The sequence below is a fragment of the Odontomachus brunneus genome, unplaced genomic scaffold (assembly GCF_010583005.1).
Source record: "Odontomachus brunneus isolate Ranch 3 - 2012 unplaced genomic scaffold, Obru_v1 Obru_scaffold_041, whole genome shotgun sequence".
NCBI classification, from domain to species: Eukaryota; Metazoa; Arthropoda; class Insecta; order Hymenoptera; family Formicidae; genus Odontomachus; species Odontomachus brunneus.
This window is the reverse complement of record NW_022639491.1, coordinates 68,336-84,897: the sequence shown is the minus strand read 5'-3', so window position 1 is coordinate 84,897 and position 16,562 is coordinate 68,336. Positions and strand designations below refer to the sequence as shown.

The following is a 16,562-nucleotide window of genomic DNA, read 5'->3' as shown; positions in this document are numbered from 1 at the left end:
CACAAATATATAGGAGAACCTCTTTTAGATGTTTAAAAAAATATCGAGTCGACAGTGCGTGTTTTACTCATGAGTATTGCCAATATCTCAAAATCAAACAAATTTATTTTCAATTTTATCCGCTAAACACGACACAAACTTTTGGCCGTAAACCTCAACCTCATCCACGTCAACTCGACCATTTCTCACTGGGTGAAAATTTTATAGACGATGTACCGGTGCTGAAAAGCAAATATTTAAAATGATGTGCATTCTCTCACTACTTGACTTCCTTGTACCATGTGTGTGTGTGTTGCGTGCATATCTGTGCGTGAAGAGTTTTCCTTCCCTCACAATGAAGACCCACGTCCACCTACACGTTCTACGTTTCCCTCCTCCTTTCCCTCTTCCACTGTACGTTTCTCTCGTCTTGTCTTTTCAGTAGTAAACCCGCAAACGCTGAGTAAACCCACAAACGCTGAGTAAACCCACAAGCGCAGCGTAAACCCACAAACGCATCCGATATTTTGCGTCGAGTCATAGCCGCCACCGGTGAGAAACTCACTCAGCACGTGATGCAAAACAGGAAATTCGTCGGTCCGGTGTCGATGCGTTTCCCATCGAGTCGGCTGTGCGAGTAAGCGAAGAAGAGTCGAGGTTCAGCGCGACTCGCCACGGCTGCGAGCAATCGGACCTCACAGCGGCTCGTCCGATTCGCGCTCGCGATTTGCATTCTCGCAGGCATGCACCTTCCCCCGCGCAGTTATTTCGCGGCACAAAGAACGGCTTGACGAATACCGAGAACTCTCGGCGTGCGGAACGTCGTTTTTCTCTATTCGCTTTTTTCTTCGTCTATATACGCCTCAATCTCGCTTTTCTATCCGCCCTTCCCCTCCTCTTCTCGGACAGCCACCTTTTCCGTTTCGCATGTTCGATCAGCGAATAAGCCGTCTATCGTACAGTAATCATCCGCCGAGGAGAAGATTGTCGATCTCCCTCGGAAGAGAGAGTCGGAGCTATTTCGAACTCGATGAAATTTTCCATTCGACGAAAATGACCTTCGTCGACGACGAATAAATTCGTCTTATCAGGGGCAGGATAATTCAGGTTTATTCGAAAGTGTTGCTCATTCGGGACAAACCCGACTGAAATCTTATCGATAAAGAGGTAAAACTCGAGAATCTACGAGGACGTGTCGTCCGTCCCGACAAAAATCCGCATCAAGCTTAGATCAACCGAGAGAACCGACGAGAGCCATGACGAAGACGACACTGATTTTAAAGGCGCATTACGAGGAAACGGCATCGGATCGCCAGGCGAGTATACTTGCTCGGAACTCTGCTAGGAAGACCGCAAAAGTGCTGACCACGTCGGTCACGGCCGTAGCCGCGACGCGCTCTCGTTTGAGAATTCGCGTTTGAGAATATTGCACTCGCTAGTCGCTATTTGGAGCGCTCGCGCGCTCCCATAAATCCGCGGTTTACGCTGAAACGTGAGAAAAGCAAGCACCGCCATGTGACGGGAAAACGTCGGGCGAAACGTGTTCTGGTATCGCCGCGATGCAAGGATACCGAGGAAAAAAAAAGCTTCCAACGATGTTACCGAGAAAAGTGTGCGCGAGAGGCGTCTCGCGAGACAGTGTGCATGCACGTTTCGCATGCAGAGAGCCAGACGTTAAATTAAAGGCGGCCAGGCATCAGGCCCAAGAGAGCGAGAGTTATCTTTATTTAGGTTCCGCTTAATACGCAGAACATAATACATCATAATAAAAGGTGACTGGCTGTAACGTACTCGTGCGGCCTGCCATTAAGAGGAACAACGACGGGCTCCGCAGTAATTCGATGCAGAAACGCGTCTGAGCGCGCCGTACGCGAATTCGGAGCGCTCCGAGCGGCCGGTTTCTAGTCTTTAGGCCGACACACGCAAAAATAAAAGTTGCAACAGTCGCAAGAGGATTTCGTTAGATTGAAATCTTGATCGCTGCTTTACCCCGAGTCGAAATTTTGATGCCACTTTGACGCTCTTAAGGATAGTTTGCGCCTACTTAGACGGTTTATAACCTAGATAAAACCTACTTTGAGGACATTGATACTCATTAACTTCTCTTTTGAACCTTTAACTCTATCTTGTCAAAATTTTAACGCTACTTTGACGCTCTTAAAAATAGTTTGAGCCTACTTAGATAATCTACAACTTAGGTGAAACCTATTTTGACGATATTGACACTCATTTCCGAGTCGAAATTTTGACCCTATGTTAAACCTTGAATTCTACACCGCAGTAGGAGCTAAGATAGCAAAGTAGGTTTAATTCTAATGATATAATTTACTCCTACTTTGACCCTGATGATATCTGAAATACATGCAACAAATAAAATGTATATTTTGTATGCTATTTGACGTTTCTGTTTCGTTATTTATTAAATTTTTTAAATATTTCTATAAAATACATACATTCTATATAGAAGCTAAAGCTTCAATAGAGGATCGCAACTGAACCTACTTTGCTTCCTAAGATCCTACTATTATACAACCTACTTTGACGCTAAAGAAAGCCAAAGCGGAAATTTCAGACATCATTAGAGTCAAAGTAGAAGTAAATTATATCATTAGAATGAAACCTACTTTACTATCTTAGCTCCTACTGCGGTGTAGAATTCAAGGTTCAACATAGGGTCAAAATTTCGACTCGGGTGTAGACGTGCGTTCGGATATTTATGAGTTTCATTGCCACGACTCTCTATGTGAATAATACGGACGAGGGCTCGATGAAGGTGATACCGACGAGCATTTCCTCCAAGGATTTCAACGAAAAGAGGATCCACTTTGTGCACCGCTTCGTTATTTTGAACGCGCTAATCAACAAGGGAAGCAAGAGAAACGAGCGAAACGAATTGAATTTAACATCAAGCCGCGGCTTGTATCTCTTTCTCTCCGAGACGTGATCGGTGTGTATCCTTGTTAAAGCGGCCGCTCGAAATGCCATCGCGGGCGAAATATTTCTAATTAATTCCGCCTATTATATTACACATTTCTGCCAAGGTTGTCGGGTCGAATTGAAACTGGTCGTACCGGCTCGAGTCGAACTCTCGCGGATTTGGCGTTCCCCGATGCTGCGTCGCGCCGTGCCAAAAAAAACAGCATCCAGTTCCCCGCGCGTTGTCGGAAGCTATTCAGAAAAATTTACTGTATCCAATCAGAGAGTAGAGAGGAGGCTGAAGGCTCGCGAGCAATTCCGGCACCGCGACGCTCGATCCCCGCGATTTACACGATTCGCCAAGAATACGTGCTCTTTGTTTTATATATGCAAGCTATATAAAACCACTCTCAAAATAGCGGAATCTGAATGAGACTTTAATTCGAAAGCGCGCAAGGAGACGCGTGACGTTAAGAATCGGAAAAGTGCGATAAACAATGACTTGCTGTACGAGATATTCTCGCTAAGAAGAGAGAGAAATGATCTTTAAATTAAGATCAAGTCAAATAAAGGAGACATTCTGAAAGTCTGAGCCCTTGTTTTACCGCTATAATTTCGCCTGGAAATATTTCGAGTCGTCAATCCGGGCCTGTAAAAAAGTTGATGTCTAGACAGTAAATCTGGCTCGTGCGCGGGTGTGTGTATCTGTACACATGTGTCCGCGATCGTGCGCGTGTGTCCACGTGCGTGTGTGTACGATACCCGAAACGATGGGTGTATATACAACGAAATGGTCCGTGGAGTGAATCACTGCCTAGGATATCCCGTATTCCCTTGCTTGCGTTTTTCTCTTTTTTTCCTCGTCTTCTAGACTACGCTACTATACACATCAGCTGGGAATTCCGTGGCGAAGTTCCACGTTCTTGTCTAGTCCCGTATCGTAATTTATCGGAATTATACGCAGAATGTGTATTTTCGATCGGTTAAATCGGAATTTGCGCGTCGGATAATTATTTTTCTCTCTTGAGATATTTGCCCCGCTCAATCCATCGATCAAGACATAACCAAGACCTTCACAAGGGAAATGAAAATTAATCACGAATGTCGTATATATAAGATACATTCAGGCATCAAGATTTTTGTAGTGAAGAGGTAAAATTTTGATAAGCGGGAAATCACTTAAGATGCTAATTTTCATTGCTCTCAACTCGTGACAACATTGCCTTGCGTTGGCAGAGTACGGAAATAACAAAGGCAGTTACATCGCGATCAATAGAAATGCATTTCTCTATCGTCGATGATCATCAGTGATTCACTCATCAGTGTTAATCAGTATTCATTAGCGAGTCATCAGTAATTTTGAAGAAACTTTTCCGCACGCCGTACGCAGGCGGAAGGTCAGCATAAAAAGGCAGATGACGAGGACGCGCGCGCGCGCGAGGGGGCGGCGGATATTGAAAAATAATGAGCGGAGGAGAGTAGAAACCAAGTGATGTATCCGGATACGCAATAGCGACCGAGATTCGCTCGTGCAGGGTCGAATAATTAGGTCGAGTAGCTCGAATCGTGGCTATCGAGAGTAGAAACATCAAGGCTCGACGACTCCGGGTGCTCGCGTTTCTTCCTATTTCTATGCCTGAACAGACGGTCGATTGACTACTCTAACCTTGCCACGGCTAAATTAAAGCATGACCCAAATCGCAACGCGTAGAACGCGTTAAACAAGCGAAAAATAAGTTCTATTCCATTCTCGCCGTCCGTTGCCTTTTCCGAGGAGCGCTCGAAGGAGCGTGCGCTGACTTTTTGCCAGTGTCGAGAATGGAAGATCTTGGCCGACGCGTACCTTAAGCAAAATCCCCCGCGTAACTTAAGCGTGTGTACGTGTGTGTCTGTATGTATGTATGTGTGCGTATTTGCGGGTTCGCAAAAGGAGCTTTTTTATTTTTCACGATAAACCATTCGTCTCGAAACTTCCGCGACATCTCGCAAAGCGGAATCCCGATCCGCGAGGGGAACATTGGGCCGGCAAACGCGTCTACCGGGTGTCCGGCGAGAGAAGAGAGAAGTGATATACGAGCCGTCCGCGCAATAAATTCGCTTTAGAGCGTCGCAAATAATTCTCGCTCTCTCTAACACCTCTTGATATAAAATCCAATCGCGTCGCGCGACGGCCCGGCGTTTCCCATGGACCGTCGAGATGATCGCGCGGCGTTTCCCCGCTGCACGGCTCGCGAGGACTTGGAACGACTCACGAAGATGTTTCTGATGTACGATCGAGGCTTATATCTACCTTCTTTCTTTTCCTCTTCTTTCTCTTTTCAGAATCGAGTAGCTCTCGAGTGGATTCACGCGACGATTCACAATCGATCGTGCGCACGCACGACGTGTACAAAAGGCCAACAAATTGCATTAAACGCGTGCCGTTTCGCACGCTTCGGCTGCACGAGCAGCACGTGCATGAAACCGCCGATGGTTAGGGATGCGCAGAAAAACGTAAACGGTAAGACTTAAGCAATAAGAAAATTGGCCAATTACAATCGTGATTATTCTTGAACCGTGAAGAAAATCATCGACTGTGCTCGGTCAATTTGCTTACTGCTCAAGTTTTTACTGCTTACGTTTTCCTGTGTGTTCCCGGTCTTACTCTACGACGGAGGGCTACGCTACGAACCTTGAACCTATTTTTTGCGTGCAACTATTTTCAGACATCCTCTCGTGTACTGTGCAACGTCTCGCCCCGTCGCATTCGCGCCGCCGCGCGTTACTCGAGTTCATTTTTTATTCGGTCTCATTGAGGGAAGAGAATCTCATACGACTGAGGTGTTCCCGAGAAAGAAAGAGAGTGCACGGCTGAAACCTTCTTTTCGAGTTGTCAACGCTGGATACGTCGCCACGCGCGACTTGAGACAAATAAAAGGGGTGTCTTTTAAGAGTACGCAGCTGATCGCAACTTTTACACGCGTCCTTCTGTCTCATGGCAAAAATGAAGAATAATCAGACGAAGAAGCTTCAAGCTTGGTTCTATTTTCGTGTCAAGGAACAATAACGCTTCGGCGCGGTTCAATGTCGCTTTAAATTTTACGACAACGTAAAGTAACTTCACGCACACGTGCCCGAATGAAAGGTTGCGAAAACTGACGACACTCTTTTAACGCTTTATATTATTTCATAAATTAAGAGTTAATGTTCTTTTTAGTATTTTCTCCATGTTCTTTTGAATTATTATAAGTAAAATATATGATATATATTAGAGATGTGCAAATCAAAGATTTTTAATGTCGAATCGAATCGTTAAAAGAATTTTTAATTAACATAATCATTGAATTCAACATGAAAATAGTGACTTCAGTATGAGAAAGATAACATTGATCATGTGATATCAATTTATTTTAAGGTAAGAGATATATAATATATTAGTCGGTAAACGTGTATGGAATAACTTTTCTCCCAGCAATACCGAAAACCGAAGTTCCAGTCTTGAAAGCTGCGCAACGACACATATCGATCCGACAGTTGTCGGTAAGAGTTTATCTAGAAGCCATTATCTTCTTTTAATATTTTTGAAGAAAATCTTAATGTATAGCAAACTTTTCAAGTCATGCTAATTCCCGTAAGGCTGGATGTCTTTAATAGTTTTACGTTAATGCTAATATGCGCGATCCATATTTGAATCTTTTCGATTCGAAATTTTTGAATTATTCGGATTCGAATCATAGGGATTCGAATTTGAATCGAATTGAATTTTACTTGATTCGAATAATTTGCATATCTCTAATATATATATATATATATATATATATATATATATATATATATATAAGTAAATATATGATATAAATAAAATATATGATGAAAACAATAAAATAAATATATATTTGGGTATCCAATATAAAATATATGGGTATCAAATATAAAATTTCTCCTTATTCTATACGAGTTAGTTACGAACAAGTGGTCGCGTGTAACAAATGTAAATAAATAAAAAAAAATTTTTTAACTGTGATTTCATAGTAAAAGCACTATGAAATAAAGGGTTAATATCGCTGTCTTTCACACGAGCATGTGAGAATGCACAATCGTAACACCACGCCAATCGTAAGTACCTGAGAAATTCCGTGAATCGTAATTCAACTACGCAATACCGGCGCGATATTTACGACCGGTGGTGTGATTCAAGAGACGTTTCGAATTTTATTTTCGCAGTTCACCGAAGACCAACTTGCGTCTACGTTCTTGACTTTTCGGTATTGCCGGGAGAAAAGTTAAACAGTGAGTGGGCGAGAGAAAGAGATTTGATTTGCGAAATAAAATTTCGACAAATATATATTGCATCCGACTAGACGCGAGAAAACTTTATGTTGATTGACTCGCGCTACAATGGAATACAAGCTCGGGTAGATTTATCATCCTCGGAATCGATCGGGATTAACTGCGTTGCGCGACGCGAATAAAGAATCACGAGACGACGTCTTTCTAAAGCTTAATCTCTGACTCACCATTCCGTGACAAAGGCTGACACTGACCGCTGAACTTGGATCGCCATCGACTGATCCGCTATAGAAGCAGCCCAAGTGATGACCCGCGTGCTCCCTCCTAGTTGTGTTTTCGCTCATGTGCGTCACCTGCATCGTCATCGTGCAAAAGCTAATTAGTGTTGCCAATTAAGTAGCGAAACGACTACGCCAAGATCATGCGACCTCAGCTCGTTTCGCTTTGATGCGCATCCTTCCCCCACTTTCACACAAGAACGGATTTCCGTCCGAGTGAAATTTTTGTTAAAATGCGTCTAGGATACAATGAACGATGCACGATCAGATCGGTACATCATCGATCATCGTCGATCCTTACCTTTATGTCAGGAGACACGAAACTGGCGTCGTGCGCTAATCGCAAGCGAAATCGCTTGCCGAAGGCAGTAAATTCGTACTGCGGATGCGGGTCCCATATCTTGGCCGACGTGTGGCGGAAGTGACCGCTGTGATGTCTCTTCGCCGTGGAAAACTCTTCGGCTGAAAACAAGAGAGTTCCTTTCAAGCGAACCATGAATCACACGTGGATATTTCGAACGCAAGTCAGAATCAGAGAAAGAAAAGGAAGAGATGATTGATGAAAACAAAGGATGTTTGCACAACATAAATGCGATACTTACGCGGATCCTCGTATTGATTTTGGCTAATTTTTAAGGGCTTCACGTACTCCAGATTATCCTTAATGGGCGGCAAAACGTCGATTGAGGTGTCATTGTACCTCTTCGTGTTTTGTGACTCGTCGGGGAACACTGCAATAGACAGAATAATCCAGATAGAAAAAAAATCATTAAAACACCTAAAGGATTAAGAAAGGAACAATTCAATACAGAAATCATTTTCTGTGTTAAAAAGTTACCAAAAGTCAAGTTCTGTTAATTTAATTGACCACAAGTCAATCGAAAACAGGTATACTCAAAGAGACTTTAAAACAACGTGTGTTTTCGGCAATTTTTCGCTTCAACGCTCGATAAGACGAGCGCGTTTCGAGCGATGAATCGAGGACGCTCGCGTCGGATAATGCGAAGTGGAAACGATTTCTCAAGTAACGATTTCTTCAGATAACAATATTAACATAACTCGCTGAAGAAGGACAGGACGGCGCTTTACGTGCCACTAATTAGCTGCCAACTAAACGAGCCAATTGACCGGTATAAACTGAACAACTGTGCGTGCGTAACCATCAGGTAGGCACGTTCTACGATTTCTCTGGCGAGCCGCCGCCGATGCAATCCAGCTTGGCTCCGGCGGTTTTTTTACGCGATCACGTATCGGGTCCGCGCTTACACGCCGCCGCGGCGATCGGAGGGGTGTCGGTGTTCATTAATCTAGATTTAACGGCGGGAGCGCTCGTGCGAAGTGTACGAGCGGAGAGACCTTGGGGAAATTGTTCGCGGAACAGCGACCATCTCTTCTCGCCTAATTATATCGGGCTTACCTACAACGCAACGGCCACGGCGGTGCGCCACGTCTGGAGAGAAACACATAGCGCATGCACGGTTCTATAATTACGCACGACAGTTTTCGCGGGACGTATCGAATGTCGGTCTCGAATCGCAAGCCGAGAGATAACCGCGAAACGGCCGAGTGTCATGGCACAAATAAATGTATGTATACATCGTAGCTTATGGCGCGTAAGAAAAATTTAAATGATACAACTTGAGCAGCAAAAACCAACCTGCCGTTCGTAATCGAGAATTAAAGCGAACTGCCATTTCGAGTGACATGTATAATTTTATATTATGTAATAAAACAACAATAATAATATAATATAATATAATTTATTAATAATATAATTAATAATAATATAATTTAAGTATATATAAGCATGGAGAAAAATAATTTGCTGACCCAGCAAATTTTCTGCTGGTCTAGCAAAATCTTTTCGTTATTATATGGACAGCAAAAAGATTTGCTAAGATTACTAATCACTATTTGCTGAATATAATTTGCTGAGTCTATAAATTATTTTGCTATATGATGGATTTATATAAAAAATTGCAGTTTTACTCCAATAACAAATAAATTTGCTAAGGATACATTATTTTGCATCAATAGCAAATTAATGTGATCCTTAGGACAAATACACTCAACAAATTTTTTCTATCCTGGCAACAAAACTACTGATAACGAATAATTTGTAAAATTAGTTCAACTAAATTTTTTTGATACTATGAATATGCAGTAGCAACGACGATTTTGCTAAAGAAGCAAAATTATTTTTCTCCGTGGATATTTTGACGAGGATACATAACATACATCACATATTTAGTGTCTGAATAATTATCACGTTTTTATTTTCTCTTGAGAACTACTGTAGAAAATAAGTTCCTGAATAATTTACTTACGAAACACCAAACGAGGAAAGACATTTCAACGCCACGGGTAATACCATAAAAGATTACGGAACAAAGGGATACCGTGTCGTGCCAGAGGAGATTAAGCCTAGTTACAAAATGTGAACACGTGGGCGACCGCGGCTGAGAATATATGCATGTTCAACGTTGCACAATTCTAGAATGGTACGCGGATACCCAAGTAGAAAAGAGGATTCGTGACGTACCTACGTCATAAAGAAGAATATTCTATTCTTTAATGTTGAAACATATTCTTTATTTTATCGCGCGATTATTATTTCTTTTATTTTGGCAAATGTACTTTGCGACACTTTCAGTATAATAAGCCTTATACGAACGCGCGGACTTCACGAACAGTGGGACTGGCAAAAATGTTTCAAATTTCAGCGAAAACAAATCAATGAAAAACGTGAAACGAATGGTTGAAAAAATAAGTCCAGCAATGCTTCATATTTGAACGCACGAAACGCCAACGGGCTTGATATTCAATGCACAATAATTTGTATTAAAATAAGGCCACGCGTTACACACGCGATGCACAGTTAAAGAGACCTTCGTTTATTTACATCTTAGCTCTCTCTCTCTGATAGAGGGAGGAATAAAAAGCATTTAGAGGCTATTCCAGTTGATGCATTACGATATCGCAATCTCATCCTTCACGATAACTTACGTAACAAACATACGAGAAAGAGAGAGACTCGCTGAAAACGCAATACGTTCCCTCCGACCATCTTTTACAGATACCATATTACGATTTACGGTCGCAATATAAGGTACTCAAAATACTACGACGGGGACAAAGATTGTGAAAGCGCGTCAACGTGTTCTCGTTGGCAATGACGAAGTGCTATCGCCGTGCCGGCAGGTTTTAACGATCTCTATCATCAACTGGCTAAACCGTAAAGCGGAAAGTCATTTTTATCGGGGTTAACAAACGACTCGCGATCTTTGTTGCACCCGCCATCCTCGCCGATAATAAACGATCCGTCGACGGCTATCCATCACGGATAAGTGGCTACAGTTGAATCTATTAACGGTCCATAATGCCACATCTCCTCGGCTTTCTACATTATATCTATCTTCGTTGATCGCGCGCCGATTCATCGATATGAAAGTCGTGTCCAGGGCGCGAACGTTGAGGCATTTTTCTTACAACGTCCAGAGCGTAGAGCCGCAATACTAACGATCTACAAGGGAGAATTCACACCTTGGCAGTAAAGCAGAAAACAGAAAGGCAGGAGCCAATCAGAACTCGCGCCGGTAGTCAAATGATAGCCGACGGTTTTTGCTTTCCTGTCAGTCCGAGTTCTGATTGGTACCTGTCTTTCTGTTTTCTGCTTCGAGATGTGAATTCTCCCTAATAGAACGTGCGGCCTGGTTACGTCAATGATCAAAAATACGCGGAAAGGATGTTTAGCGTCGGAACACTAAATTTGATACAACGCGAGATGTTTGCGTTTGCGGCACGTCGTGCGATTGTTTATCGCGGAACGGCGAGGGGCCGATAGTAATTATCCGCTTCAACTCGGCGAGAGTTCGGGATTCGGCCGCGGGGCGTGATACTTCTGAAAATACCGTGGAAACGTGCCAGACGACGTCAACCCTTTCGAGAGAACAACAGGTTCGCCTCACGCACGAAAACTCCTGAAAGGTACTCGCGGCAATAACAATAACTGCCTCTGCTTTTACTTCCGAGAGGAAACACTCGCGAAACACTCGCGACGATACGGTAACTGTAAGTACCCATTGTATTGCGTTTCACGCTTTAAGCAAGAAGATATGCTAAATGAGTTGGAAGGCAGTGAGAACTAAGGCTGAACTGAAACTTCGATGATGAGTTTGGTTAACTGAATGTAGAAGCAGAAGTGTATTTGTGTGAGACAAAGAAATAAGAGAGGAAGAAGCAGAGAATCGAAAAGCGAAGGAGTTGCTGCGGATTATTAAACTAAAAATCTCAGTTGGATGTAAGAGCAAATTGTTAGGACGGTGCGTCAACTAACATTTTCCGTCAGTGAAACGGAAACCTCGTAATAAGAATATACATGGAGAAGCTAACGACAAAAAGGAAGATCCTCAGAACATTCGACAAATCGCTAACGTTAAAGACACCTATGTATCGCTTTTCTCAGAATAATATTTAACCATTTTCCTATACCTCATTAATAATAGAGTGTACACCAGCAATTTTCTCGATCGTTGCTTGAAAGCTAAAATGATAACACAACTCCATCGTAAATATCGTCTGTCAAGTATCGACATGACATCAACAACGTGGCATTACTAGTAAACGTTATGTTGCACATTGGCACATACATAATCATATCTCTGTAACTGTATCGTGAAGAAAAATAATATAACTAGATTGACCGATTACTCAGACCGATTACTTGTCGCTGTAATATGATCCTTGCGATATGTAAGTCGGATGCAACGATAAATTCTAGGTTTTTTCATGAATTTTTCAAAGTCTCAACAAGTTATACGATATTAATTTCTATTCCCATTTTTCTATATGATCCCAGAGGCTGTCAAGAAACTTCGCGCAGCGGAAGGCAAGATACTCTCGCGACAATATCTTTTTTTTGCTACGCTGACAATTAATCGCTAGCGTACACGGATATCTTGTTAACATTACGGTCTATAAATTTATTATACGTACATAAAGATAATTTACCGTAGTGCTTTCTAAATTTCTTGGAGTGGAATCTCATTCTACATCTCTTGGAATGGAATCTCATTCTGAGTTTCTTGGAGTGGAATTTCATTCAGAACGAGCAAAAAGTGACGATATTTCTTCGATAATGGTCTCGCTGAGAATGACTTCAGTGTAGAGTCTAAGGTGACACACACACACACACATAATAAATTGAATAGTTGTTAATAGATATAAGATATTCCTTAACAGAACGGCATTCCATTCCGCGAATCAACCGCGCGCCAAACAGTCTACGCGTCACGTGTCGTTAAAGCGTTCGTATCGTAAATGTATAGTCTGGGTGACATTGTTTCCAATATAAAAGAACGTTCATTATCGTCGGGCCATTTCTCTCGCATAAACATTTACGCGACTCGTCCTCTGTCTGTGTCGAGTGACATCGAGAAGAGGGCGTTCTGTCTTGGTCGCCACAAGGCAGATACTGTTCGCGAAAGAAAGAATATCTACAGTCTTGCCTGTTAATGTCGCCGTTTAATTACTGTATCGAAACGCAAGACGTCGACACAGACTCGAGACGTAAACCATCCAGCCGAGACACTGAGGAGACTCTCGATCGAGACGATATATCATCATTTCCACCGTAATGTATCCCCTCGTATGCGCGACACAGTTGCTACACAAAATTCTCGAAACTCGCAAAAATTGCCGGGCGTACCGGCTAACTTAAATTGGCTTGAGAAACACGTGGCGATTAAGCAAATAAGCTGTAACTCCGCTGTATCTGACGTCTCGCGAACAAGCACGATTTCACCGAAACGCGCTAATAAAACTCCTCGAGTGTGAATGTGTCAAGCGAGTCGCGGCGAAATTATATCTCACTCCTCGGTCTATCGCAACGTCAATAGTAAGTTTGGGACACAGCGAAGGATGCAGTTTACCCTGAACCGAAGTAAGGAAAAAACGCCTCGTGCCAGCGTGTTATTACTGAATGCGCTAAATTGGATACTGCGGAGATTGCCTAAGCTGTCGATCGATCGATTGATCGGTGCATGGAGTAAATTTAGAAATGTATTAATGTCAATGACTATCCTGTTTGTAAGCGCGACGCTAGAGAAACGAATTACAGATGATAAACGGTTAAAGGTTCTATTCTGACGCCACATTCCTTTTGCGGGATTATTTTAAACCTCCTGTGAGAGTGAATGTGAAATGTAACGATGCAGATTGAAACACTATAAAAAAATAATTCTTAGAGAATTATACGGAATAAACTGTCATCCCTTTTTCTACGTTATCCTGTCGATCATTAAGAAATTGCGCGAGGAAAAAGCAGAATACTCTGCCATGCTGACTCAGATAGGAAGATTCTTTAGAGATCGTGGCAGGTTACATATTTGTACTCAAGGCCGCCCATTTGAACACTTTCGTTGACTCATTCGATATGATCGAATATTTCCAAGTGACCTTGTCTGGCCTTGAATGTCCTCGAGCGACAAGTCGTTGAATTCGTCTCGATATGCGCTGCGGCAACACAACGATGAATGATTTTGACCTACGAAACTCCGAGATTACGAAGAAGCGATGGAAGATAACTCGTCCTCTTAACGATTTCGTGAACAACTTTGTGAAGTCATCGAGACATCTTATCACTTGTTAAGATAAAAGCACCAATACCCGAACATACCTAATTCTAAATACTCTTTTTGTTTTGATCTTTAAACACAAATATTTAAATTTTCAACATAAAATATATGAACAAGTATTGAGTATGTAAATATATTCTATATTGAAAGCTTAAGTATATAGCTTAAGCATATTTAAAGACCAAAATAATAAGAATGTCCAGGATTAGGTACGTGTCTGGGAATTGATACCTTTACCTTACTCTCTAAATTTCTTGAAGTGGAGTCTCACTCAAACGAATGAAAAGTGACAATATTTCCGCTCGAAACAACAGTGAAAATACCGCTACTAAAATTACATTGTAATTTTTATTACAATATTTTTTCCATGTAGAGTGGATTCTGACTCTATATGAGTGAATGTTTCAATCGATTAGAACGAATATGTGACGATGAAGTATAAACATTGGATTCAATTTTGAGTGAAAATATTCACTCGACGATTCAGAGTGGAGAGAACTTGTTCTATATGAGTTTATCTTTATTTCTACTTCAGCTTTTACACAGCCGGGAAGTTCTTTGATTTATACATTTCCTTATTTTTACTTTCTCCTACACGTCTTATCTTTATTCTTTTTTGCCATCTTAACCTATTTTTCTTAAATCTACTCCTTTTTTCTCCTTCTTTTCCTTTTTGGTGCATATTTAACCTATACGTTCCATATGAGTGATCACTCGAAATCGTGTGACTCGATGATCACATCTGTATGTTTTGAGTGAAGTTTCGCTTGAAGAAATAGTGAAAATTTATAAAATAACTTATAAATTATTTATAAAACTTATTATTTATTATTTAACTTATTATTTATATAACTTATATATTATTTATAAAATAATTTATAATTATAATAAGTAATAATTAAAATCAGTAAGTGGGTTTCAAATTTATTACCTATTAACAACAAATAAAGAGATAGTCCTGAGACAATAATCCTGAGAAACTCTACTCGCGAAGATTATTTTCGTCCGAAGCTTTCCCTCGCGTTCTCTAACGCGAAGCCGCGAAGCGCGCGAGCGACTGCAAAAGCTAGGAACCAAGATTTTAACGCGCTACAGTCCATTAAAAGCGACGATTGGGATAACACGGATCAAACGGCGGTGTAAAATCACGAGCAGCAGCACCGGCAGCGCACCGAGGAGGTTCAAGACCATCGAACATTATCGTATCGTTCAGAGTGCCAGCTGGCTTCGGCTATTTTAACTCGAATGGTCTTAGACGTGAATTATGACCGGGCGACCGATATATCCTGTGTGTAGCGAAGCTGAGGTGTTCCGAGTTCGGTAGATCGGCCGAAATGTTTACAGACAAAAGCTCTAAACGTCTGGCAGCGGTATCGGGCGTCCTGGGCGTTCGCTACTTCGTCATCCTCGAGAGTAAACTTCTCTCATGGATTAACGGTGCTTCGTATATCGCTCGGCGCTTAAGCCAATCAAGGAAACGACACGCGTTTCGTCAACTACCTATTAAAACCGTCCTTGTTTAATCCGGTTAAACGAAGCAATTTCGCGTGCGTGAAGTTGGCACCTCATTTTTTAGCACCGCAAGTTTTGACATGAGTTCCATTTGCACCCACAATAGTTCTATAGTTCCTGATAGGTTATAGCAATAGTTCCGTCGAATTAATAAAAAAAATGAATTTATTAAAATATGAGGTGCCAACTTACCACGGCACCGCAACATTAAAAAAAAATTATTTTGATAATTTTATTTTACAGTTCTCGAAGTGCTCTATAGTTCCTGATATGTTTTAGCAAGAGTTCCGGCCTCTAACTATTTTTAAACAATTTTTAAACTTGAGTACAAGAACCGCATTACAAGAGTAAACTCTGGGGTGCTGGCAGTTCTAGCCGACTTTTTGACGTTTTCCGGTAGTACTGCAATAGTTCCGAAGCTTCACATAGGTTTTAACGAGAGTTCCGGCCTCTAAGTATTTTTAAATAATTTTTTAACTTTACCGTTGGCACCGCACTCAAGAGTGAACTCTGGGGTGCTGGCAGTTCTGGCCGACTTTTTGACATTTTCCGGTAGTACTGCAATAGTTCCGAAGCTTCACATAGGTTTTAGCGAGAGTTCCGGCCTCTAAGTATTTTTAAATAATTTTTTAAGTTTACCGTTGGCACCGCACTCAAGAGTGAACTCTGGGGTGCGGTGCCAACGGTAAAGTTAAAAAATTGTTTAAAAATAGTTAGAGGCCGGAACTCTTGCTAAAACATATCAGGAACTATAGAGCACTTCGAGAACTGTAAAATAAAATTATCAAAATAATTTTTTTTTTATGTTGCGGTGCCGTGGTAAGTTGGCACCTCATATTTTAATAAATTCATTTTTTTTGTTAATTCGACGAAACTATTGCTATAACCTATCAGGAACTATAAAACTATTGTGGGTGCAAATAGAACTCATGTCAAAACTTGCGGTGCTAAAAAATGAGGTGCCAACTTCACG

General features: G+C 41.6%; 1 protein-coding gene across 6 annotated transcripts in view; it reads right to left on the bottom strand.

The window, feature by feature from the left end:
• LOC116844373 (A disintegrin and metalloproteinase with thrombospondin motifs 9) overlaps positions 1–16,562 on the bottom strand; it is a 50,699-nt gene that overhangs the window by 23,298 nt on the left and 10,839 nt on the right. For all 6 annotated transcript variants that reach the window (XR_004378072.1, XM_032815807.1, XM_032815810.1 and 3 more), the window contains exons 2-4: positions 8,045–8,173; positions 7,744–7,904; positions 7,392–7,517 (exon numbers count right to left, since the gene is read on the bottom strand). Coding sequence is in view for 5 of the 6 variants with exons in the window: in XM_032815807.1 (XP_032671698.1) it covers positions 7,392–7,517; positions 7,744–7,904; positions 8,045–8,173 (416 nt within the window). In the remaining variant the exon portion in view is untranslated. The remainder of the gene's footprint in view (positions 1–7,391; positions 7,518–7,743; positions 7,905–8,044; positions 8,174–16,562) is intronic.